This window comes from Kogia breviceps, chromosome 1 (genome assembly GCF_026419965.1).
Source record: "Kogia breviceps isolate mKogBre1 chromosome 1, mKogBre1 haplotype 1, whole genome shotgun sequence".
Classification (NCBI taxonomy): domain Eukaryota; kingdom Metazoa; phylum Chordata; class Mammalia; order Artiodactyla; family Physeteridae; genus Kogia; species Kogia breviceps.
Window position 1 is genome coordinate 176,584,786 of NC_081310.1, and position 25,614 is coordinate 176,610,399.

Sequence of the window (25,614 nt, forward strand, 5' to 3'; positions counted from 1 at the left end):
AAAAAAAAAAAAAAAAAAAAAAAAAAAAAAAAAAAAAAAAAAAAAAAAAGAAAGAAAGAAAGAAATGTAAAAGATAGAAAATATACAAAGAATAACAAACTCCCCATTCACACCATGTAGAATTTGTCATTGTAAATATGCCTAAGTGCCCTTCAACCACCTCCTCCTCTCAGCATGATCACTTGGCTTTTCGTTTTACGTATGTATATGGAAAGACACAAAATTGAATATGGTAGGGTCCGTGTGTGATTGTTCTACTTAGAGGGAGGAAATATTCTAATAATCAGGGAGGAAAAAGCCTTTCTCAGGTGAAGAGGACTTGCACAGGGACTGGAAGCCTGAACCCCCTTCCCAGCTGAGCAGCCCGGCAGGGAGGCCATTCCCTCCGAAGACCCAAAGTCCAGTTTAAGTGTACTGGACCACACCTGGTTGTTAAGTGTTCCAGGAAGAGAGAGAATTTCTATTTGTATTTCTCTGGCTAGGTTTCAAACAACTCTCATATCTCTCAAGTCTTTTTATCGCTCAGAAATCTGGGAAGGCAGTCGCTATCTCCATTTGACAAATAGGGAAACTGAGATCTGGGGAAAGGCTGTGAGCTGCCAGGGTGTCACAGTGAGTTGGTGGAGCTCAAGGGGCTAGTGCTCTAGCCTGGGGTTCTTTCCAGAACCCCAGAACCCTAGCCAGTGTGCAAAAGGGTGAGGCGCAGGCAAGGGACACTGGACAACTCAGACGAATGGACTTTGGTCACTTGGCAATAAGCAAAGAGAAATGGCAATTACTTCAGGGCGCTAAGGCTGGGCCATGGCCAGGAAACTGTGTCAGAAGAGAAACAGGTGGGCCGTTCCCTCCTCAGAGGCCCCAGAGAGTAGGCCCACTCCCTGGAGACTATGGCTCCCCTGTCCCCCACCACACTCAGGAGCAGTCTTCACAAGTAAACAGGTCTGGATTCAAGTCTCAGCTCTACCAATGATACATGCTGTGTGCTCTTTGAAAAGCCCCTTTACCTTTCTGGGCCTCAATTTTCTCATCTGTAAAATAGGGTAATAATCTTTAACTCTCAGTATTGTTCTAAAGATGGAAAGAGAGAACCCTCATTTATTCATCTGAAAGCGAAGACATTGAAAAGGTCTGGGTGCCCAGCCTAATTCCAGACTGCCCCAGTTGGGGTCAGTGTCAAGGGGACAGCCTGACCCTGATAGAGAAGCCACCTGCATGCACATGCATGAGATTTGACATTGGCTTTGCAGTGACCACACATGCTCTCCAGGGCAGCCCTTGGGAGGTGGACTTGGTCATCAGTAAGTTGTGTGCCCCCCACACAGGCACATGCATTCAGTGGACAGCTGGCGTTAGATGCCTCAAGCTAGCCCCTACCTTCAAGGCCACTGACCAGTGGGGTAGGGGGTGCAGACTGTGAATTGATGTTGCCCAGATACCACGGAAGTGCCTCCCAGAGGCCTGCCTGGGGGTCAAGAGCCCAGGCTGGCAGCCACAGCACGGCCACATTAGAGAAAGGGCACTGAGACCCCTACTCCACCTCTTCCGCTGGACACTCTTGTGTGAGTCCATTTCTACATGTTGAGGATGAAACAAAGGGTCATTCTGGCACATTAAAGGGGCACAGTAACCAATAGCCAGGAATAGTAAAGGTCTTGTTACGTGCTCCTGCTAAGTCTGCACTTTGCAAAGATACTCTAGAGGGTTTTCAAAGCGTTTCCTTACCTCATTTTTGTATCTCACCATGACTTTAGGGGACAGGAATTATTATTATCCCTGATTTTCTGAGAAGGGAACAGAGACCCACCCCCATCCCCACCCCCACAAGTAAAGCACCTTGCTCAGAGTGCGGCCTAAGACTCTCAGGCCACGGCAGGGAGGAAACCTGAGGTCACGGCGCAGGTCAAGGACAGAGCCTGGCTCCCTAGGTACTGCTCTTTCACCACCCTCTGTTGCACCTCCCCGTCCTCTAGAAAGAAGTGGATTCCCAGCCCTCACCCCGGGGCTTTCCTGTTCAGCTGCCCACCAGGTCGTGACAACCACGCATCAGGCCCCCATCTCACTCCCTAGCCCGGACGACCGCAGCTCCTCTAGGCCTCAGTTTCTTTCTGTAAAATGGGCATCACTGGAGCGGGGTGGGCTGCGGGGGATTGCTGGCTGGATGCCGGCCGGCGTCGAGGCGGGTGGGTGGGGCCAGCGCTGTGACTCAGCCGGGCGGGCCAGGAAGGGCTGCCCAGCCGGTCGGACCGGCCCGGGATGCAAACGAGCCGCCTGGGCCCTCCCGGGGCCGGGCCGGCCAGGGGGTGACGGGAAGGGAGGCCGGCCGGGCGCTCCGGGCTCGAGGCGGGAAGTGGGCGCGGCGAGGGCTGTGCTGGGCGCTCGGCGGCTGCGGACCAGTATGGGAGTGGGGCCGCCCGGCCGCCCTCAGCGTCTGGAGCCCCGCTGAAGCTGCAGCGGAGACCCCGCTCGGGAGCCGAGATGTGTCTGCGCCTGGGTGAGCCGCGGGGGGACGGCCCGGGAGGCCCGAACCCGCCCCAGATCCTCTGGCAGGGGCGGAGCACTTTCGTGGGCGCCCGGAACCCCGGGGTCCAGGCCGCCTTCTCTGCAGATCACTTTCTGCTCTGGGCCTCAGTTTCCTCAGCGCTGAGCTGGCGAGAGGAGGGCTTCTGGTACCTTCCGATGTGGGGAAGCACCACGGCCTCTCGCCCGCCCCCACTGCCCCCCACTCTCCTTTCTGGCGGAGGAGGGATCCCCAGGTGGGAGGAGAGTAGCCAACCCCCACTTCCCCCAGAAGGGAGAGCACAAGGAGGGGATTCAGTTCCGAACCAGAGGCTGCCTTTTCCTCGGCTTCCTCAGCCTCCCTACTCTCCAGCCAAGAGAACTTGTGAGCCTTGGTTTCCTCATCTGTAAAATGGCGAGGGAGCACCACCTCCTAGAACCATCCTGAGCCTGAGACCGCCCTGAGACTCTGCCCAGTGCTCCAGGCACAGTCCCACGCTGGCACTGTACCTCCAGTTTGACCAAGTCTTGGTCCCAGGATGCTGTTGTTCAGGAGCCCAGACCTGAGCCGGGTGGTGTCTGGGTGTCCAGGTCGGTGGGTGGATGGGGTGAGGTGGGTCAGGCCCCTGGGACAAAGCTGCCATGCCCCTTTCTGTTTCGCCAGCAGTTAATCTTCATGATGCCATCCAGTCCCCCAGTGCCTGTCCAGCCCATCGTCTGCCCTCTGCTTCTTCTCCTCAATCTGGTACAGCTCCAGAGGGTCCTGAAGGCTCCAGGGATCTCAGAGACTGGCTCGACCAACCCCTTCCCATTTTACATATGGGGAAGCTGGGGCCCAAAAAGGCGAGAGGCTGGTGCAAAGTCGCACAGAGGGTCTGTGTGACTGAGTAGCCCCAGCCCTCTCTGCTCCCGGGGGCTTCCTCTGGGCACAGCACCCCCAGGGACATCCTGTCTAGGGATTCCTTCCTTTCTCTCTCTCTTTCTGGCTGCAAAACTCCCGTATATGAAATATGACCCAATCCTTGCTGCCACAGATGGGGACACTGAGGTCTAGGAAGGGACTCACAGGTCCCACAAGGAGCAGCTAAAGGAAGAAGGTGGAGCTGTTTCGTTCTAGGGGCCAGGCCAGTCTTCCAGGCTCACAGAGCTGGCTAGAGTGAGGGGGCTGGTGGGCCTAAGGGGCCAGCATGGTACAGAGCCAGGACCCAAAGGGGACATTCCAAAGAGCAGATCTGGAACAGCCGGAAGGAGGGCTCCTGATCCTGGGGGTGTGCAGATAGGGGCCGAGTAGCCACTTGGACACTCAGAGAGGATTTACTTATGAGTCCCTGACGTTCTTTTGACCTCAGCCTCCCGCACCTTGCCGTTTCCCTGCCTAGTGCCCCTGCACCAAGAGCTCGCTTTTCCCAGCACCCCCCGGGTATGCCCCACTTTCCCATCCATCTCCTCATGGGACCCTCCTTCCCCACTGGGAAACAAGGGTTATTCTTCCCATTTTACAGATGGGGAAATGAAGACTCAGAAGTTTGAGTATTTTGCTGGAGTCAGTTCAGCAATTGTGGGTTGAATATCTACTGTGTGCCAGGCCCTTTACACCAAACTGAATCCTGAATAGAACCTGATCCCTGCCCAGTGAACTAGGGGCTCCTTGGGGCCTGGGCAGTGACCATCAAGCTCTCTGTGGTACCTCAGGGCCTGGCATGGAGCAGGCACTCAGTGAGCATTGATGTAACAAATGTATGGATGAAAAAAATCAGTGGATGCAAAGCTTAGTGGAAGGATCATGGGTCTAGAGCTAGAGACCGGGGTTCAAATCCTAACTGTGCCACGCATGACCTTGAACACTAACAAGGACTACTACCCTTTATTAAGTACCACCTGTATGCTTTTCCAACCTTAGAGATCCAAGGACTTTCATGAAAGCACTGTGAACCCCTTTTCCTGATGAGGAAACTGAGGCGCAGAGAAGACAAGTTACTGGCCTCGAGTCATCCAGAAATAGATTTAGAACCCAATGTCCATCACTCCTGCAGGGGCCTCAGTTTTCTCTTCTGCCCAGCAGGATAAGCCCTACCCATGGCCCTGACATGGCTGTCCCTCACAGGTGGCCTGAGTGTGGGTGACTTCCGGAAGGTGCTGATGAAGACGGGGCTGGTACTGGTGGTGCTGGGCCACGTGAGCTTCATCGCAGCCGCTCTCCTCCACGGCACAGTGCTGCGCTATGTGGCAGCCCCCAACGATGCTGTGGCTCTGCAGTACTGTGTGGTCAACATCCTCTCTGTCACTTCCGCCATCATGGTATGGCCAGGCTGGGTGGCCGGCAGGAGGGGGCTGAAGGGGGCTGGAAGGGTCTTCGATGGGTCCCCACCCACAGCCTGGGGTGGGCAGGCAGAGAGCCCCAAGTACTAACCCCTGTTCTGCCACTTACCAATGGCACCAGTTACCCAACCTCTCTTTGCCTCAGCTTCCTCATCTATAAAATGGGGATGGTAACAGTGTCCATCTGAGAGGGTCCTGATGAGTACTGGATGAGATCATCCACATAAAGTGCTGAGCACAGTGCCTAGCACATGGTTAACACTCACTGCTGTGAGCTTGGATTATTATTACAATAGGGAAATAGTCAAGGCACTGTTGGCCAGAAGGAAGGAGCATCAGCTCAGCTTGGGAGGGTTCACAGAGGTGGAGGCCCCTGAGGTGGGTATTGATGGATGAATAGGAGTTCAAAGATAGGCTGCAATCACCATAACCTGGGTATGAAGCCTGCTGGGGCCAGCAGGTAGGAGAGGAAGCTGGGATGGCTTTCAAGTACGGAGAATGGCAAATGCAAAGGTGTGGAGGTGGGAATGGATAAGGTGTGCTCTGGAGACACTGAAAAAACCAATTTGGCAGGAGTTTAGCATTAGGCCTGTACTATAAGTGCTCAATGAATGGTAGACAAGGTTATGACTGGATGTCAGTACCTGTTTGATGACTACATGAATGAAGGGGCCTGGTATTCTCAAGTTCGTAAAGCCCTTTCCCAACTGCCAGAAGGCGTGGCTACAGCTTTTGGGGAACATCTGCACATCAGTGTCTGAGTTCCATCCCTGCCACCTCCTAGCTGAGGGATTTCTTTCTCTCTCTAAACCTGTTCCCTCCCCTGCAAAATGAAGCTCAGACAGCCTGCTGGCCCTAAAGCAAGGATCACGGGCCCCGGCAAGTAGGAGAGCCTCAGTCAGTGGGACAGAGCTAGGCTGTACAGATATGTGCAGTGTCCCTTGGGGTTACTATTATTGTTGTTTATTCGTCTCACCAGCCTTGTGAGGAAGGCAGGCGAGGCAGTGAGCTCGGGGTTAGGAGGTCCACCACGGATGGGCTCTGGGCTGGACCACTTCAGCTGTGCTCTTATTTCCTCAGTTAATCCCCACAGCTCCCTGCAACATAGGGCCATTATTTTCCCCACTTTACCGAGGGGGAAACTGACTCAGGGATTCACCCAACCTCTTGCTGATACAAAGAAGCCAACCTGGATGTGAAACAATCTGTGGCTGACACCAAAGCCAGTGTCCTTTCCCTGAGCTCATTCCTGCTGAGCGGGCTTAGCCCAGAGAGTTTGAGGCACTTACTAGTGGCTGCACAGTGAATTACAGACATTGCTGGGCCCCCTATCATCTCACCTGCCTCCTGCGGGTCCAGCCCGTGCCTGGTAAAGTGAGGGAACTGAAGGAGGGAGCCCAGCTGAGTGGAACCCAGAAGATCCAGAGGGCAGCTGGTGGGCTTAACAGTGAGGTGGGCCCGCCTCTTGGAGCTGGGGGTGGTTAGGGGGGCCTGCAGGAGGGAGAACCCAAGCAGGTAAAGAGGAGCAGGAAGGGCCTTCCTGAGAAGGCGCTGTGTAGGCGGCATCAAGAGCAGGCTCTGGGTGGTTGTCCATATCCAGGGTGATGAGGAAAGAGCCTGGCCCAGGGTGGAGTTGAGAAACTGATGGGACAGGGGCCAGGTCACTGAGAGCCTGGGATAGTTAAACATACTCCTAGGGATTTTGAATTCTACTCCATAAAGTATCCTGGTTTATTTTAAAGTAACAATTTTGTTTTTAGTTCCTTGCCAGTTGAATTACAGAGTTTCTTCCAGTATCTTTTCCACTCCAGGGAAACATGTCATATATATCCTGTGACATGGCTCTGTGGCCCTGGGATACACAGGTCCCTGCTTGGGAAATGCAGCTGTAGGCAGTGGGGAGTCATGGAAGGTTGTAGGCAGGGAGTGACTGTGTTTTAGAAACGTCACTTCAGGGCTGCACCATGAAGAGGCAGTGTCCCCATGCAGATGGAGGTAATGAAACCAAAGCTAAGCAGGGGGTGCGGGTTTGGAGGGCTAGAGTTGGTGTGGTGGAATCTTTGCTGGAGAGTGGCCCTGACCCCCTGCCCACTCTCCTCCAGCAGGGGGTCAGAGCTGACTTAAGCCTCCTCCACAGGTCATCACCTCAGGGATTGCAGTCATCGTGTTATCACGCTACCTCCCCAGCATCCCTCTGGTATGTGGTACCTCCTAGGATGGGGCTGTGCGGGTAGGGGCAGCAGCCACCCCCAAGGGCCTGGCCTGCTTAGAGGGGGTGAGGCTGACCCCATGGGGGCCAGAGCTGCCCATGGGGCCAAGCCTGATGTCCACTGACCAGTGGCTTCCTCCATCCAGCGCTGGACAGTGTTTAGCTCGAGCGTGGCCTGTACCCTTCTCTCTCTGACCTGTGCTCTCGGCCTCTCGGCCTCGATTGCTGTGACCTTTGCCACGCAGGGCCAGGCACTGCTGGCTGCCTGTACTTTTGGGGACCCCGAACTACTGGCACTGGCGCCCAACTGTCCCTTCGACCCCACTCGCATTTACGTAAGTGCTTAGGCCTGGGATGGGGTGGGAGGGCAGCGAGGTGCTCATCAGAGGTGGGAAGGCTTCTTGGGAGTCCTGCCCTCCACTCCCCAACCCCAAGCAGCCATCACTGCCCACTGTCCTCCTACAGAGCTCCAGCCTGTGTCTCTGGGGCATCTCGTTACTGTTCTGCATGGCAGAGAGTGTGTTTGCTGTCCGCAGTGCCCACATCACCCACCAGTTGCTAGAACTGAGGCCCTGGTTGGGGAAAAGCAGCCATCACATGGTAAGGCCCGCCATCCCCCCAAGCCCTGACTCTTCATACTTCCTGGGAGCCCCTGCTGGGGAGCTCAGGCTGATCTGTCCCCACCCCTCTGTAAAGGGTCCCCACCTTGAAAACTGGGGCAATAGTTTTCTCCCCAGGACCAAAAGGAGAGACTTGGAGGCTCAGAGAACTCAGATCTCCCAGCTAAGTCATACAGCTGACACTTGGCTCAGGATGAGTCTTGGGGAGGGGGAGAGGTATCTGGGCTGGAATCGGGGGCACTCCAAGGGTAGCCTGACTCTTGCATAGTGGAGACTAATGATGTCTCTTCACCCAGAGATCCTCCCAGCCCCCCCACTCCTCCCACTTTCTGGATATCCTGGAGGAGGAGACCCAGACCCAGTGGGTCTGGCAGCCTCTGACATCTCCACAGATGCAGGAGAGCCCAGAGCCTGTGGAGGACCATGACCTGCTGAGCTGCACTAGCTCTGGGATGATGACCCTTTGACAGCAGTTGCCTCACCCAAGCCCCTTGGCCACTGGGGCCCTCCAGCCAAGTCTGCACTGTGATCAGGCCAGGATTCCTGGAGCCAGCCAGGAGGGATCAATGCCACTCCAGGACCCGGGTGGGTCTTTCACCCCTCTCCTCCAGCCACCCAGCCCACTGCACTGAAACGAGACTTTATTCTGAAGATATTAAAAAGAACAGAGATGCTCCACGTGGATGCATGCAGCGGGGGAGGGGACTCGGCCGGGGGCCTGTGCTGCTCTCCCACACAGGACACTGTGGGTGGCGCTCTAGGTGTGTCTGCCCATCTGTCTGTGGGCCTGTGTGTGTATCTGAGAGAGACAAGACACACAGAGGGGTCCGTGGGTCTGTGTTCATCAAAATGCTGAAACGCAGGCGGGGGTTCATGGGACTCACAGCTGGGGGCTGGAAGCAGGAGGTTTTCCTTTTGCATCATGGCCTCTGGGCCAACAAGGGCAGGAGCAGGCAAGGTTGAGGCCCTCCTGCAGGGAAGGATGGCTCAAGGAAGGTTTCTCCTCAAGCCCCCAAACCTCTGGAATCCTTCCCTCCGCTCCAAATAAAAAGACAGGCATGATTCCCAACTCCACCAAGGCTGAGATCTACAAGGGTTGGGGTGGAGGCAGGGAAGCTTGCCCCGTGGTTGGCGGAGCGAAGTCTGGCCTCGTGGCTGGGTGTGTGCGGGGGTGGGGGAGGGGGAATGGCTGAAGTTCTGATAGCTAGGTAAGGCAGGACTGACTCTGAGGGGATAGACCAAGCCAGAGCCTGTGTCTCTATCATTGCCGAAGGGAGATATTGCCTCCCGGATGGGGGGTGCTAACCACTTGCTGGCTTGGGCCTTGGGGAGGCTGCAGGGTTCCTTTCTCCATAGGCCCCTCAGAGTGCAGACCCTGGGGGTGGCAATCTGACCCCCCAGCCTGGACAGACACAAGGGCGAGGAAGCTGAGAGCCGGGAGAGGGCCAGTGAAGGCAGGGAGGGGAAACCTGGTTCCTCGCTCAGAACTGGGAGGCGCTGCTGGGGTCGCACTGCAGCAGACGCACGATGGACGGGTCGCTTTTGGCCCCGCGGATGAACTCCTCCAAGGACAGCTTGCCTGCGGGTTGAGGGGAACAGTGACGGAGGAGAAGACAGCAGCAAAGCGAGGGGCTGCAGAGCCGAGCCGCGGGAGAGAAAGGGGGAGTGGCTCCCGCCCCGCCCCGCCCCGCCCCTGCCTCCTCACCATCGTTGTTTGTGTCCATTTGGCGGAAGATCTTCTCAGTCCTCTTTTCCGGGGTCGACTCGTCCTCTGGCATCTTCATCACGGACGAAACCATCTTGTAAATGGCCTGGGGGGGGGGGAGGGAGTGAGGGGGAGCCTGCCTGATCCCTCCACCCCCAACGTTCCAAAAACGCCCCCAGGTGCGCTGACGATCGCCGCTCCCAGCAAGGTGAGGCGGAGAGTGGGTGACGGAGGAATGGGGGAACTGGGAAGTTCTGGAAGGAGTGACTGAGAAGGTTTCCAGAAGAGGGGGCTATTGGAGAGAGCCCTGAACAAGTTCCCTTGGAGCGCTCGGTGGGAAAGGAACTGCTGGCAGAGGGATCTGCATGTACAAAGGCCCCAAAACGGGCAGCCCTGAGCGGACGCCAAGAACTTGGGGATGGCTGAATGCAGGGGGTCAGGAGAGATGTTGGAGGACATCGGGGCCCAGATGGAGAAGGGCCTGGAACGCCCGGCCAAGGAGCTTGTGCCGGACGCCCCAGGTTCCCAGTTAAGTCCCGGGTTGAAAGAGCTGCTTCTCAGAAACTTCGGGGCTCCGGGAGGCCCGCCCTCGATGGCCGACAGGGGGCGCTGGGCAAAGGGGATGACGCTGGGCTGCGATGCCACTGTGGCCGGCAGGGGGCGTAGAGCCGCCCTGAGAGCTGGAGGGCCGGAGGCAGCTGGGTCCACAGGGGGCGGGGGATATTATGCAAATAAATGCACGTGAGTACCTGCCCGCGCGGGGGACAGCCGCGGCTGTGCTGGGCCGAGGACGGCTGCCGCCAGATGCAGGAGCTAAGGAGGCGACTCGAAGGAGGGTTTTTGCGCTAAGCGTACACAGAGCACAAAGGACTTGGCCTGTGGGCTGGGTCCCAGAGCCCCGGAGCTCAAGGACCAGACCCTTCTCCTCAATCTGCCAGCTTTTTGCTACTGACACCTCCTCCAAGAAGCCTTCCTTCTCCCATCCCATAAACTTCCCTAACCTCAGATCCGGCTTTGGCCTCCACAGTGGTCTCTTCTGGCCTCTCTAGGGTCTGTCCCCAACGCTGCCTGTGAGACCTCTTTACAAACACAGGTCTCCACCGCCACGTCCCCAGCCCAGGGGCCGCCCCCTCATTCCCAACATACACAGGCCTCCCTCCTTCTGGATGCTGCCCCACGCTCCTTCTGCTGCCTCCCACTCCTCCTTGGCGCTCAGCTTACATGGCGCATTCTTAGGGAGGCCTTCTCTGATCCAGGCTGGGTCAGGGCCCATATGCTGCCCCAGAGCCTCCTTTGGGGACAAGTCTCCGGAAGAAATTATACCTTTGTAGGATTGCTTCTCGGCCCCAGCATACAGATAAGGACCATGGACATCTAGCTAGTGCCCAGATCCACAGAATTTAGCACAGTGCCTGGCATCTGACAGGGACTCCCCTGTTTAAAAGCCACTGGCACCTCCCACTGCCCTCTGTTATCAAGTCCAAACATTTGGCCCTTGGCATTCAAGGCATTTCACACTCTGGTCCCTGCTGACCTCTCCACCATCAGGCCTCCCCTAGTAGGTGATTCTGCCGTAACAAAATACCCCTTCGCCTTTCTGGTCTCCCAGAGTTTACAGCCTCTGCCTGGAACAATAATACTACCATTTACAGACACCCACTATGTGCAAGGTCCTTTACATACATTATTCTCACCCTTGCAATAGCCCTGAAAAGCAGGTATTGAGATCCCCATTTTCCAGATAATAAATTGAGGCTCAGAAAGGAAATTGATGGCAGACACCAGATTAGAAATTGCTCCCTCTTAGCCACTGAATAGATGATTGTGGAGTGCTAATGACCCCTCAAAGCAGGGTATATGAAGTAAGGTGGCCTGGTTCCACTAATCACTTGTTCTGTAGCCTTGGACAAGTACTTAACCTCAGTTTCCTCATCTGTAAAATGGGGGTAATCATATCTCCCTCATTTGGACTGTCTAGAGTATTAAATGAGGTACTGTGTATAGCTGGCTAGAGTAAGTGATCAGTAAACATGATCATAGTATAACCATTACTCAACCACCACAGCCTCAGGTCTTCCCTGCGCTTCAGTCCCCTGGACTCCCAAATGTCACATTTACACCCCTGTCACCGAGCTGGTCAGTGTGGCCTGCACACTTGTCTCTCCCAGCAGAGTGGGAGCTCCAAGAGGCTGAGGTGAGGTCTCTTCCCTTCCAGTGTGCCCACCACCTGGCAGAGGGCTCCGTCCTGAGAAGGACTGAGCAAGTGACGTAGAGAGTAACTGCTCCCCTGTGACAGCCCTTCTCCTGGGCCTCCTAATTCATTGTCTGGAATTACTGCTCACTCATTGTTTCAATGGAGCCAACTTGTAATTAATCGGTCACTAGGGTTTGCAGAGTTCTGTCTGCACTGGTTGTCTGGAGCCTCTGGGTTGCTGTAAAGGAACCCAGGGCCTAGATAGCAGAGGCCAGCCAGGAAGGGGTCCCAAGGATGCCCAAAGAATGGTACTGGCTTGACCAGTGCCCTGGGTTTGGAGCTTCCAGCAAGGCTGACATTTACCAGTATACACCAGGCAATTACACTAAGTGGTAAAACATGAACATCCATACGAATTAGTTGGTATCCAGCTGCTGCCCAATCCCTGAGTGATCTTCCACCACCCTGGCTACCCCAACCCTTCCACCAGGACCTCCAGAACCCCCCACTATCCATCAACTAGAGAGTTAAGGCCTGGCCCATGGGAGTCATTGATAATCATTAAGTCTTTTCCCTAGTGATAGACATAAGGAGAGCACCACATCCTAAGGCAGCCCATTCTACTCTAGCTGGAGAGAGCAGACCCGGAAGCCAAAGTCAAGAGTCCACTAGTGGCTGGATGAGTTGGGAGGGGGAGCAGACAGCAGAGCTGAGGGACCAGAAGGGAAAGAATTCAGAGAGGCAGAAGGAAAGGGACCAAGAGCCTGCACAAAGCGGCACATTCCGAGGATGTTGAAAAGGCCATTCTGGCTGGAGCAGAGAATGTGCAGAGGAGAAATAATAACTGACAATCGCTAATGTTTACTGAGTGCCAGTTATATGCCAGGTCATCTACTAGAGTCTTTATCCTGCTTTATACCCACAATAGCCTTGGAAGAAGGGGTTAACACCCTCACTTTATAGGTGAAGAAACAAAGGCGTAGGAAAAAAGTGAACAAGGAACTGGTAGGTAAAATAGGACCAGATCCCTGATGGACCTCAGTGCTGCTGAGGGGATGGGCACTCTGGAAGGTTTTTGAGATAAAGCTAACGTACTATGCTTAAATTTGTTCTAAGAAAGGACATTCCTATCAGGTCCTTAAGTCTCCCTGTGAGATAAGCCTCACCATCCCTGTTTTGCAGATGAGCAACCTAAGAGTTGAAGCCAACTCCAGAACTTTTAAGAGACAGCTCTGAGTGTTGACCAAGTTGAACCTGTCTCCACTTAGATGCTGTGTGACCTTGGGCAAGCCACTTCACCTCTCTGAGCCTTGTTGTAAGGATGCACTGAGCTCATGGGTTTAAGCATCTCACACTACTAGGCTCTTAGTGGGCTCTCAATCAATTAGTTGGAAGGTGGCTGGGTATCCAGATGGAATGTAGGCGACAGAGCCAGATGGCCCATTCACAGGCTGTGTGATCTTGGGCAAGTGTCTTTACCTCTCTGAGCATCCGTTTCCTCATGAGTAAATGAGGCTCAGTGAAACATAACTGGCCTGTACTCTGCAGAAATGTCAAGTCTTGAAAGACAAAGAAAGGCTGAGGAACTGTTACAGATTAAAGTGACCTAAAGAGATAGGATGACTAAATGCAATGTGTGATCCTAGACCAGAGCAAAAAAATGCTATAAAGAACATTATTGAGACAGTTGGCAGAATTCAATATAGTCTGTAAGTTAGATAATAGCATTGTTTCTATGTTAAATGTCCTGACTTTGATAATCATATTATGGGTTATGTAAGAGAATGTCCTTGTTCTTAGGAAATCTATCCTGATGTATTCAGGGATAGAGGGTCATGTTCAGAACAACAAAACATTACACACACACACACACACACACACACACACACGATGATAAAGCAAATGTGGTAAAATGTTCATTGGTGAAGATGGGTAAAGGGTATGTGGAAGTTTTCTCAACTTTAAATTGGAAATTACTTCCTATTAAAGACTTCTTTAAATGGGTCGTAAGAATAGCACCTGCCACTGCCTACCCACAAGGGCTGTTGAGAGGGTAAAGAGGGCTGGCAGGTGCAAGCTGCCGGGCCCTGTGCCTGCCATTCTGAGGGGCCCAGGGGCCCACCTGCACGATCTCCAGCATCTCCTCACGGCTGATATAGCCGTTGCCGTCCAGGTCGTACATGCTGAAGGCCCACATGAGCTTCTGCTCCAGGCGGCCACGTGAGGTCACACTCAGAGCGATGATGAACTCCCGGAAGTCGATGGTGCCATCGCTGTTGGTGTCAAAGGTGCGGAAGACATGCTCCGCAAACTTGGAGGCGTCACCGTAGGGGAAGAAGTTGGCGTAGATCTTCTTGAACTCATCCACGTTGAGGATGCCCGTGGGGCAGTCCTTGAGGAAGCCCTTGTACCACTCCTGCAGCTCCAGCTCTGAGAACTCTGTATTCTCCCGCAGGTCCTGCAGCATCTCGGGCCGCAGCTTGCTGTTCTGCTTGCCCATGGCCACCGAGCCAAGTCCCACCTGGATCCCCGAGGGGGTCAAGGGACAAAGAGGAGTGGTCAGGCCCTCCTGGCCCCCTGACAACACTCCAGGAGTGCCCCCAGACACCAGCCACCCCAGCCTCTCTTTTGACCCAGTGAGAGAGAGGAGCTGGCCCAAGATCACACAGCTTACATATACCCAGGCACCCTGCCACTGTGTCAGCTCCACACCATTTCCCCAGACCTTCTACTTCCCCAGGGAACAGACCTGGAGACAGAGGAAGAGAAGGGGGCTCACCTTTACTGAGGCCCTTCTCAGTGCCAGCCACTGAGCCTTCCCAGGGTATAGCATTTCACCCTCACAAAGTGAAGCCCATTTTACAGATGAAAAGGTAGGCCCAAGGAAGTGAGGTGACCTACTTCAGGTCACATAGCCATGAAGTGACAGGGCTATAACTGCCAGAGTTGCCAAGGGAAGTGCAGAAAGGCCCTCTGGCCTTCCTCCCTCCTACCCCCTGCCCCCTTACTGCCTCACATACACCTGCTCACACAAAATACACCTGCAACCCAAACACTGACCTGTCCTCCCTCCCACCATGTGTGCTTGACAAGAGGCAGAATAAGATAGGTGTTAGCCTGGGCTCCAGAGCCAGATCGCATGGGTTTGAATCCCAGCTCTGCTTCTTATCAGCTATGTGACCTTGGGCAAGTTCCTTAAACTCTCTCTGCCTCATCTGTAAAGTGGGGGTAATAGTACCTACCTCATTATTGTTGTGAGGATTAAATTAGTTAATACATATGAAGCACTTAGAAAGATGCCTGCACATATAAGTGCTACCTAAGTGTTAAATAAATTTAAAAGATTTACGTGTGTCCAGATGCCAACAGTAAACAAATGAATACATACTGACACATAATATGCTACACAGCTCACTAAATCCACACATGGATCCCATGACACTCACATACCAGCACACACCCACCCAGGGTCACCTCACCGTGCCTCCACACACGACAACATTCCCTGTGTTCCACAACTCACATGTACTGACACAGCACCATGCACGCACAACTCCCATACCCTGTGCATCGAGACACACCAGCCCACAACCCCACATGTCTCACACATGCCATCACAAGCCAGCTCCCATGCCTACACCTCTCACATGGCCAGCTGCACGTGGGACCCTCAGACACCCTTGCCATCTTTCTTTCTTTACCCCGGGGTGCTGCCAGGTGCCAGGAGAGGGAGCTGCAGCCCTTCTCAGGCTTATGACAGCCCCCTCTTCCAGGGACACCCCTAGCCAGTCAACCCTCCCCCAACACTTACCTTTCATCTAGTTCAGAAAGATCCTCTCAGTGCAGGAGGTTACACTGTGGAGGGCTGAGGGGAAGGTATTGGAAAGTAGACAGCCAGTCGGTCTGGACAGGGATGTAGGGATGTGTGTAGCTGAATCTCCCCCCCGCCACCCCAGCTGTGAGACAGAGTGAGGGGGTTATTCCTTGTGTGTGCATGTGCACATGTGGGTGAGCGTGTGTAAGTGCATGTGCTCATGTATGCGTGTGTGTCCCTGGCTTCTGCCTTGCATTTGTCTCCCCGTGTATTTCAATTTATGTCTGTGCATGTGCATATATGTGCGTGTGACTAGGTATGCACCCATTACAGTGTGAGGGGCATGTACCTGTGTGGCCATTTGGGGGACCTGTATGTGTCCTCAGCAGTGTGTCACATGCATGTTTCTGTAAGTTGGTTCCCCTCCTTTCTAAATCAGCCTTTTTTGCCCCAGGCTGAGGACCCACTGAACAAGTGTGTGGGAGGGCACTGAGGAAATGCCTGGGGCCGGGGTGGCCGAATGTGTCCCTTAGTCCCCTCCTCAAGGTCCAAGGAACTGGGTCATCTGGGCGGAGGCAGATAGACGCGCTGGGCAGGAGAGATCTTCTAGTGCCCCCTCCTCCCTGCCACCCTCTGAGTCCGTCCCCCCACCACACAGTTGGAAGAATTGGAAACGAGGGCGGTAGAAGATTCTGCTGTCTCCGCAAAGACCCCGTCCCCAAAATGGGAAGGACCTAAGCTCGGTCTGAGAAACCCGCCTCGGGGACCCTCTCCAGTCCTCTCCCCAGCTCTCGCCCTGGCCCCCGCCTCAATCCTTTCAGCACTCGGGGAGCGCCAGGCGCGTGGCCCTTCCTGGAGGGGGCGTCCGGAGGCGGCCGGAACGCGACTCCCCAGGCTGGCCACTCGGAGGTCAGGACCCTGGAGAGCGCCAGGCGTTTCCCGGCGGGAGCCCCACTCCCTGAGTCCCCGGAGGGAAAATCCCTGAGAGGCACGGGAGCGGCGGGGTTGGGGAGCCCTGGACGTGGCCCCCTACCTCCGGGATGCCCCTTCTTCGCACCCCCTGGCCCCGGCCGAGCAGCCCCCACTCACCCAGCGACGCGGAGACACCGACTGCGCAGGGAAGGCGGCGCTGCTGCAGCGCGCGGCGGCAGAGGCGGCCGGAGGGGCGGGCGGGGGGCGGGGGGCGGGACTGCGAGGGAGACGCCCCGCAGCGTTAGCCCGGTGCTCCTCCCCTGGGGGGGGTCCCCGTTCCTCCCTCTGCCCCTCGAGCCCTGATAGTGCGTGGAGCAAAGGGTTAGGCTCCGCCCCCGCCCCTGCCCGGGAGAGGGAAGGGGACGCCCTCACCTCTCCGGCCCCCCTCCCGAGGGAGCACCCCGCCGGGGGAGGAAGGCAGAGGTCCCCATCTCCTCAGCCTCTCGACTCAGGTAGCCCGAATACGGTGGACGGTGGGGGTAGTCAATGCCCAGACACCTCTTTCCTAAGCCGGGGACAACCCCCGACAGCTCCACCCGCCTGCCTTCCCCATCCCTACCTGGGCTTGGAGCCGCAAGTCACTCGAGGGCGGAAATCGGATCCTGGGCGGCTCGATAGGTACCCTCCCTGCACCTGCGCCTCGACTCCGGAACTCACTGAGCTCTTCAGAGAGGGGGCAGCGCCCACTCCTCCAGTCCCTGAAGTCTTGGGGGGCAGACACGCCCCCTACCCCGCCTCTGCCTTAGAGAGCCCCACCCCCTTTTCCCGCCCGCCACACCGGATCTCGTGCCCAGGACCCCTCTCAGAATGAATTCCACCTCTTAACGTGGATCTAAATTGCTCCTCCCATTCCCCCCCCACTCCAGTCAAGAAGCCCTCTCCCTCCCTCCCCAGCCTCCCCAGTGCCTGTACGGGATTGCGATAAGTGAGGGCTGGGGAGCATCTCCAGCCTGGGGGGTTCTGAGGTGTGTAAGCCCCCTGCCTGCAGACAGGACAGCCCCTTTCCAGGGTCGCTGAACTCTATCAAAGCTTCTCCTGCCACGATGGGGGCTGCATCCTCCTTCCCACAGCCTCAGCAACAATCCCGACCTCCTGGGCTCAAATTTTGCTCCTTCTGTATTTCGGGGGCGGGTGTTGATCCTTATTGTCCCCACTTCACAGAAGAGAAAACTGAGGTTCAGAGGGGTTAAATGATTTTTCCAATGTCTGACAGCAAGCGAGTGGGCTTGGACTCGAACCCATGTGTCCTCATCCATTCATTGCACAAACATTTATCAAGCATTAGTTCTGTGCCCAGCGCTGTTCTAGGCAGTGGGTTTACAGGAGTGGACAGTAAGGCATGAATATAATATACAAGTCAGTCCTGTAGTGTATTAGATAAGTGTTTTGGGAAAAGTTGAGATCGGTGTGCAGAGGTTGGGATGGCGGCAGTGCTTAGGACCATGCCAAGGGCTTTAGATTTTATTCCGGGTGAGATGGGAAGCTCTCGGGGCTTTGAGCAGACTGTAAGCTTACTCAGATATTCTGTCCTCAACTGACTTTGAGGAGTGGGGTCCAGGATGGAATCAGGGGGCCCTCTCAGGGTGAGAGATGGCCAGGGTGGCAGAGATAGATCTGGTTTCTGGACCTACTTTGAGGGTGAGCTGACAGCACTTGTCATCTGGCTGGGCAGCTCCTCCCACTTCCTTGGCAGCAGCTAGGACCCTCCTCACTCCCTAGGGCTCAGACCTCCAGGTTCTCAGACCAAGCCTCTCAGGAGGTCCAAATCTAGCCTTAGTCTCTCCTGCTAGAGGACAAGCGGGGAGTCTCAACTGGAGGAACTGGGGAGCCAGGCCATTGTGGGTGAGGGCAGCTGGACCCTCCAGAACATTAGTTCCTCTCTGTACCTTGGCTCTGGTGTTGGGACCCCCAGGGAGGCGCCAGACGTGTGTGGGTGGTTCCCAGCTGCCTCCTGCGAGAGGACTTGGGGGTGGGGAGAGACTTGCCACTCAGGCCCCTTGAGTGACAAGATCCCTCCCCTCCACCCCCGACCCCCGCCAGGTCTGGAAGACCGGCTCAGCTTGGGGTTGGGAGAGGGACCTGCCCTTTGATCCTCCTCACCCTCCTCCTCTTTCCTCTATCCCCTGCCAGCAGCCTGAGAATCTCCCCAGCCAGGTCGGGGTCCTCCTCTCCATCCTTGTGGGGTCTCAGTTTTCCCTCACTGGGGACTGCTTAGCCACTCTGCTTCCTCCTGCTTTCCCCCCTCCCCCCCCAGCTTCACCTCCTGTGGGCTGACTCCTTGGTTCATCCTCTCCTCTCGGGATCCTACTTCCCCCACCCCACTGTTTTTCTTCTCTGTGCCAGTGACTCTGATGCCCTGCCCTCCGGACCCCCAGTCTGCATTTCTGTCTCCCCAGTAGATGGGGCTTCTGAAGACAAGGCTATGTCTTGTCCTCACCCTGGGTACCCCACATCACTTTGACTTTCCATACCTCAAATGAGGAGGTTGGATGGCAGGGACAGGGGAGAGTTTTGACTCTGGGAGCTCTGCTGATTACTTTCCATCAGCCACCGCTCCTTTCCTGGGGGCCTAAGAAGTACTGGGAGCCCCCCTGAGCCAAAGGGGAAGGCTTGGGGCTCCCCATACTGTACCCCAAGGCCATTGGCCCAGAAAAGGGGGGCAGAGGGCAGCTGTCAGAAGGCCTGGGTCCCTCACTTTGAACGACCTGGAGTAAGTCTCTTCCTCATTGTGAGGAGAAAGCTTAGCCAGGTGACCTGGGTGCTCTGACATCCCCTATCAAAAACCCTAACCAGAGCACAGACAAGACAGGCCGCACTTACTGCCTCACTGGCCCTTGGGGGAGTGTGGGGACATGAGTTTTACATAGATGAGATCCCAGTGGCCCCGGAAGCCTGCAGATTTGAAGGATTATGTGAAGGCCTGTTGCAGGGGTGGAGGTGAGGGGTGCCGTTGCTGATGATACTCAGCGCCCCCCCCCAACCCAGACTGAGGCGTCTAGGAGGCAGGGAAATGCAGAAGCGAGTTATTGAGAGAATCAAGCGAGGAATGAGTGGAGAGGGGACTGCATATCCCTTGAGCACCTACTGTATGCAGAGTGCTTTCCTATGTCACCTCCTTTGATCCAAACTAATCCTGAGGAGGCAGTAATGTGACTGCCATTTTACAGATGTGAAGACTGAGGCCCAGAGAAGTGAAGTCACCTGTGTGAGGTAATACAGCAAGAAAGTGACAAAGCCAGAATTTGAACCCAGTTCCATGTGACTCAGGAGCCCAGGTCCCTCTCTGGAACCTCTCAGTGAGGTAGGTGGATGTAGCCCCTCCCCATCCCCCTCAGAGGCACAGCCCCCAGCCTCCCTCTTAGGTCCCAAATGGTTTGGAAAATCCTGATGGGAGCAGATGGTGGGGACAGATGGAGGGAAAAGCATCTCAGGGCTGAATTACACAAACAAACATTGATAAAGTGATTAAAACCTCAAGCCACCCCTTTCCAAAGGGCCCTGCCCACCCAGCCTGGAGCACAATGGACCCAGAGGTGGAAACCTGGGGGTCTCTGAATGCCCAGCATCTTAGCCCAACTGATCCCAGCTTCTGCTCACCTCCCTCACTGCCGGGGACCACCCCCGGACCAGAACCCAGGGCGGCAGAGCTGCCAGGAGCACAGCCGGGAGGGGGAGGGGGCGGGCCTGGCTGTTCCCGAGGGAGCTGGGCTGAGAGGAACAGAAAGGGGGGTGGGGAAGGGGGGGGAAGTTCTGGGAGCTGGGAACGCAGACCTGAAGTCAGTGGCGGGCATGGGCGTGTTGCGGTGGGGCTGGCATCCCTCAAGCAAGTCTCACTCTACAGATGGGGCTCAGCCCCCACTGAGCAGGACCGAACCCTGTCCCACCACCCAGCCCCATGGTGGAGGGGCGCAAGGCCCTTCACTTGCAGAAGGTCTGGTCGGTTTCTCCATCTGTAAAATGGAAACTATAATATTAGCACCTCCCTGGAAGGGACCTGTGAGGATTAAGTGAGATGGAGCCTGTAAAGTTCAGGGCACTGGGCCTGCACAGGCAGCACTCCAGGCTGCTAATAGGGCCTCCCTGCTGTAGGAGGATCAGGAAGGCCGGGGCTGGTTGGACAGTGTCCCTCTCCAGAGCAGCAGTCAGGGCTTGGAGATCCCGCTGCAAGAGCCCCTGAGGCTGCTGGGCTCTGCAGCAGAGGAACCCTCCTGGGTAAAAGCAGCTGAAGAGCACCAACTCCCCCCCACCCCCCCGCCCCGAGTAAAGGCAGCTGATGACTCTGCCCAGCCCAGAATCCAGGACCCCCAGGGAGAGAAAAAGGGGCTGCGTCTTTGCCGGTCCCTCACTATGAAGGAACGGACTTCGGAGGGCAATAGACCCAGGCTCAGCTCTTGATGTGGCCCCTTCCCAGACTTGGGAAAGTTGGCAAAAACAACCCCTCTGACCCTCTGACTCCTTCTCTGCAAAACCTGCATTTCCAGCTGCTTTCTGGACTTGCTCCCACAAACCCACAGACACCTCAGACTCAAGCCAGTCAGTATCCAATTCATCACCTTCCACCACAGCCTGCCCTGTGCCTGGGTCCCCCTCCATCACCAAACAGGCCCGAGATCCACCATCCAGGACCCCTCCCTTCTCCTCACCCCCACACCTGCTTCCTTTCCAAGTCAGCGTGTCTACTACGGACATCTCTCAGGCCTGACCTCTTCTCTCCCTGCCACCTCCCCTTCCCCACGCCCTCATCGGATTGGCCCTGTATGATGGCTCTGGCCCTTTTACAGCTCCTGCCTTCAGTTTCTCTAAATCTAATCCCCTTCCTCCAGGCTTAATAACCTTCCATGATTCCCACTGCCTACCAAAGTAAGTGGACCTTCCAGGCTCTCCATGACAGACCCCAACCCTAGCTTCCCATCTCAGCCCTTCCCATCTGCCTTCCTTCAACAGCTCCCCACCAGCCAGCAATCCTCTACCAGACTGTTGGGATCTCCTACACCAAGAGAAGAGATCTAGAGTAAGGCTGGGGAAAGGGGGATCCCCGCTCCCCGACCCCCATAACACTGCATATGGCTTTTAACCTAGTTGGGGGTGGGGTGAAGCGAAGCAGGCAGCTGGGGTCACGTACCAGCCAACCCTTGTCTGCACAATAATCTCTCTGCTGGTTAAAGCAACTCCTAGCTGGAAGGGCCTCCGGCTCAGCCAGGGAGAAACAGTCACTTGCTTGAGGTCACCCTGCCAGGGCACCCTTTTGTCCCCTCCCCAAGTCATAAGTGATCCCTTCTGTGGCAGCTTTCCTGACAGATAAGCATTCAGATCTTTCTCACTCATTTCCATTGCTGGTTTGCTTCTCCTGGTCCATCTCTGACTGTCTGAAATTTGTTGCTGGGTTCACAGCAAATAGAATGGTCACTCTTGGAAGTGGAGTAAAGGACAAGAGGCTGAGTGTTCACTTGTGACTTCATAAGCAATTCTGCTTGGATGTATTACAATCTGCATGCAGGACATTTGAGACTTGAGTCAAAATCTAAAGAGTCAAGATTTCTTTTCTTAATTAATTAATTAATTTTTAAAAAAGTTTTGGCTGAACCTCATGGCATGTGGGATCTCAGTTCCCCAGCCTGGGATCAAACCCAGGACCTCTGCTTTGGAAGTGCGGAGTCCTAACCACTGAACCACCAGGGAAGTCCCAAGAGTCAAGATTTTTAAAAGATGGTTCTTCCTCCACTGGGATCTGCTTCCCAGAAGTCTTCCAGCAGCCCAGCTCTGCCCTAGGGGGTTGCCCAGGCTGAAGGCTGCACCCAGCGCCCGGGGCCAGTGTGACTCTCCTCCCAGCAGACCTGACCCCACCACTGGCCAGCTGTGTCCTCCTAGAGCCCCGGTTCTACTACTGGGAAAAGCCTCCCTCCCAGAGTTGCTGTGAGCAGCCCACGAGACACTGGGAGGGTCGTGCACATGAAAGAGGCTACTCTGTGACACTCCAGGGCTCTGGGGTGTACACTCATACAGCCTTGAGAGCAGGGGCCCCCAGCGAGAGGAAAGAGAACATTCCAGCTCAAGGATTCTGCTGGCACCTGTGATTATCCCCATTTTATAGGAGAGGAAACAGGCACAAAGAGATCGAGTTCCCTGCCTGAGCCTGTGCATGGGGTTAGAGCCAGATTCAAGATGGGACCCGGCTCTGTTTCCTGAGCTCTTTCCAGTGGGCTGGGATGCCTTGGAGAAGTGAGAACTTCCTAGAGGGTTCAGAGGGACGCAGAGTCCCCGAACCCAACCCCCAGAGGTTGAGGTTGCCAAATCCCAAGGCCCTCATGCTCTGGATCTGTCTTTCTTGCTGGAAAGACTGGGTCAGCTCTCGTTTCTGGCACCTTAGTCTCTTCCCGAAGCTGGGGATTGCCTCTTTGTTTCCATAGTAACAGCGAACAGGGGGGCCTCCCGAATCAGTGCAGGGATACTGCACAGGTACTGGCAGGTATGCATGTGTCCTGGGAATCCCTGGGATGGACAGCCTGAGGTACATGCACACATACCCCCACACACCCTTGCACATGCATGCACACCCAGTGCATGTGTGTGCACACCCACTCCCGCTTGTACATGAAGGCACATGTACAATGTGCCCACTAGCCGAGAAGTGGGTCAGGACATCACCCTGCCTGACACGATCCACTCTCACAGCCACCCTGGCCCACTCAGGCAAGGGGAGGGTCTTGGGGAAATGAATGACTTCCACTTTATAATAATACATTTATAGATACTTACTATGTGCCCAGTACTGCATTTTCCTTTTCACATATAACGTCTCCTATACTCCCCGCACCACTCTGAGAGAGGTGCCTGGTGAGGAAACAGGCTCAGAGAGGTAGAGTGATTTGCCTGAGGTCACACAGTAGCCAAGATTTGAGCCGAGGACTGTTTGGCTCCTGCCCTCCCCAACAGACCCCTTGGTGCCAGACCCAAGAGCACTCACCCTGGGACCCACAAATACAGATGGGGGTGCCTGGCAGCAGGTGGAACCAGAGCTGAGGCCTCCCAGCTAGGATGCCAGGGTTCCTGGACTTGTGGCTCTGGGCACTGGGTTCCCTCTCTGGCCTCCAGCCATTCTTGAGACTGAGGAGTGAAAGGAAGCCCAGAGGACCGTGAGGACTTTCCTTTCACTGATTTCTCCCAGTCAGCAGAAAAGGAACTTTGAACAGCCAGAGAAAGACCCACTGGGAATCTCCTGCTGGTAAAGCCACCTGGGTTCACTTGTGAGCTCCCTGCCCTTCCTCCGGAGACAGGAATCCAGCTGGCAGTGTCCTGGCTTCTCGACCTCTCGGGCCTCTCAGGCAGAACTTGGGGAAATGAGGGGGCCTGAGGCTGGAAGCTGGGCCAACTGAATCATCCTGAATAGGAAGCTGGGAGGTGGGCTGTCTTGCAGGAGGCAGCTTTCAGCAAAAAGACGATGTGACAGTGAAAATGGGTTGCTGGGGAGGGAGTGAGCTCCCTGTCACTGGAGGCATCCCAAGTTGGTAGGCACTGGATGCTCCCCGGTTAGGAAATTCAAGATAACCAGTGACTGAGTGCTGCGTCTTTCTCCTCATCACTGCCATCATAGCACCACTGATTAGATACCCTTTGTGTCAAGCACTTTAAGATACAACTGCCACCACTGCTAATAAAAATAGCAGCTCCTGTGTACTCGGCCCTTTTGTGCTCGATCATCATTGACTCCTCACAGAACCCTGTGAGGCACGCACTATCGTTAGGCCCATTTATGGATGAGGAAACTGAGGCTCAGAGAGGCACGGCAGCAAGATTCAGGCTCTGCCTGGCTGCTGAGTCTGTGGTCTGCTCACCTGGGAGCTGGCCTCCTGGCACCCAGGCAGAGGGAGCAAAGTGGGAGGCAGGGCGGCCTCCCCAGCTAGGGCTCTGGGTCCCCCCTCCCCGGAGCCCTTCCTGTTCCGGGCAGCACTATGGCCCAGGTGGGCGCCCTCTGCTGGCCATGCCCTGGTTCTGCAGAGCCATGTTGTTTTCAGGCTGAGGGAGACCCTGGGATGTGGGAGGTGGGTGGGCTCTTGAACCTAGACCCTCACTTTATTATTTATTTATTTATTTATTTATTTTTAGACCCTCACTTTAGATGGTGGTACCTGAGGTCACCCAGCCAGTCAGGGGCTGAGCTAAGGTTTGAACCGAAGCGCTGTCTGATTCTCAGTCTCCCGTCCTTCCACCCCTCACTGGTGGGGAAAGAGTTTTACTCCAGAAGCCTTCGCATCCTGCCACCCCCTCCCCGCATCTGGACCCCCTAAAACAGAACCTCTAGCCCCACTGCTCCTGAGGGATCTTAGTGACTGTGGTTTGTAGCTGAGAATCTGTCTCCAAAGGCAAATCTGGGGTCCACGATTTGAGGCAATTTGAGGCATGGAGATGCTACTGACTAGCTGTGTGACATTGAGCAAGATTCTCAACCTCTCTGAGCACTGTCAGATGGGAGTCAGTTCCTTTGTAGACTCTGAAGAACTGAAGAAATTGGAGGTCTCTTTTACCCATTTAGAAGGCTTTTACTTAGACCTCTCCTCTACCTCTTCCTTCCTCCCCGCCTTTCCCCCTTCTCCTCCCTCCCTCCCTTCTTTCTCTCTTTCTCCTCTTCTCCACTCCCCACTATCTCTTCCAGCACTCTGTGGTGTGGATATTATCTTTCTTTTCAAGAGGAGGAATTTGAGGCTCAGAGAGGTGGAGTGACTGGGCCAGCAACACCCAGCCAGGTGTTTTGGCTCAGAATCCAGACTTTAGCGAGCTGACCCCTCCCCTGTTCCCTCTTCACCTCCTCTCTCCTGACTCATTGCATCTCATCCATCAGCTCCTCCTACAAAACTTTCCCCAAATCCTCCATCAACTTCTCTCCTTGTCCCTTGCCACTACCCAGGCCAAGACCCATATTTTCTGGCCTGGTGACTGCAGCAGCCTCCTTGCTTCCTCACAGGTCACTCGGCCTGGTTTTTTGCAGTCTGGCTTACACAATGGAGCAGGTGAAGTGACCCTTTTTAAATGTAAATCAGATCATATCACATCTCTTATTGAAAGTTTCCACTGCAAGTGGAATAAATCTAAGCTCTGTTCCACTCCCCCAGGCCCTGTGCTATTGATCCTAGCCACCTTTATTTCCTCCTTCTTCCCCATGAAGCCCCAGTCTCACTGGCTTCTTTAAGTTTCCTGACCATGCCAAGCCTGCTCCTGCCCCAGAGCCTTTGCACTTGCAGCTCCTGTGGCTGAAGCACCCTTCCCGTGATGTGTGTTGTGCCTGCCCCC

At 55.3% G+C, this 25,614-nt stretch overlaps 2 protein-coding genes across 6 annotated transcripts; one reads left to right on the top strand and one right to left on the bottom strand.

The window, feature by feature from the left end:
- The first annotated feature begins 2,289 nt into the window (after nt 1-2,289).
- Nucleotides 2,290-8,706, top strand: TMEM54 (transmembrane protein 54). 3 transcript variants are annotated; one of them, XM_059071214.2, is made up of 6 exons: nt 2,290-2,491; nt 4,601-4,794; nt 6,953-7,012; nt 7,171-7,359; nt 7,490-7,624; nt 8,037-8,706. In XM_059071214.2, the coding sequence occupies exons 1-6, from the start codon at nt 2,476-2,478 to the stop codon at nt 8,109-8,111; spliced, it is 669 nt and encodes a 222-aa protein (XP_058927197.1). In that variant the 5' UTR covers nt 2,290-2,475; the 3' UTR covers nt 8,112-8,706. The 3 variants fall into 3 exon arrangements, with proteins under 3 accessions (XP_058927197.1, XP_066868320.1, XP_058927187.1); XM_067012219.1 differs by having other exon boundaries at nt 2,326-2,491; nt 7,989-8,211; XM_059071204.2 differs by lacking the exon at nt 2,290-2,491 and having other exon boundaries at nt 4,573-4,794; nt 8,037-8,211.
- On the bottom strand, nt 8,269-17,168 carry HPCA (hippocalcin). Of its 3 annotated transcripts, none has more exons than XM_067012223.1 (4): nt 16,889-17,168; nt 13,666-14,064; nt 9,350-9,455; nt 8,269-9,223 (listed from the first exon to the last, which is right to left on the bottom strand). In XM_067012223.1, exons 2-4 carry the CDS (start codon nt 14,041-14,043, stop codon nt 9,126-9,128), a joined length of 582 nt encoding a protein of 193 aa, XP_066868324.1. In that variant the 5' UTR covers nt 14,044-14,064; nt 16,889-17,168; the 3' UTR covers nt 8,269-9,125. The 3 variants fall into 3 exon arrangements, with proteins under 3 accessions (XP_066868324.1, XP_058927314.1, XP_066868331.1); XM_059071331.2 differs by having other exon boundaries at nt 16,447-16,896; XM_067012230.1 differs by lacking the exon at nt 16,889-17,168 and adding an exon at nt 15,355-16,455.
- Between the last annotated feature and the right edge of the window lie 8,446 nt (nt 17,169-25,614).

Coding starts and splice junctions, on each gene's coding strand:
- TMEM54 (XM_067012219.1), top strand. Junction 7,013..7,170: donor ACCTCCCCAGCATCCCTCTG/GTATGTGGTACC, acceptor TCCTCCATCCAG/CGCTGGACAGTGTTTAGCTC. Junction 7,360..7,489: donor TCGACCCCACTCGCATTTAC/GTAAGTGCTTAG, acceptor GTCCTCCTACAG/AGCTCCAGCCTGTGTCTCTG.
- HPCA (XM_067012223.1), bottom strand. CDS start 14,043: ATGGGCAAGCAGAACAGCAAGCTGCGGCCCGAGATGCTGCAGGACCTG. Junction 9,456..13,665: donor AGATGCTGGAGATCGTGCAG/GTGGGCCCCTGG, acceptor CCCCCCCCCCAG/GCCATTTACAAGATGGTTTC. Junction 9,224..9,349: donor AATGGACACAAACAACGATG/GTGAGGAGGCAG, acceptor CTCAACCCGCAG/GCAAGCTGTCCTTGGAGGAG.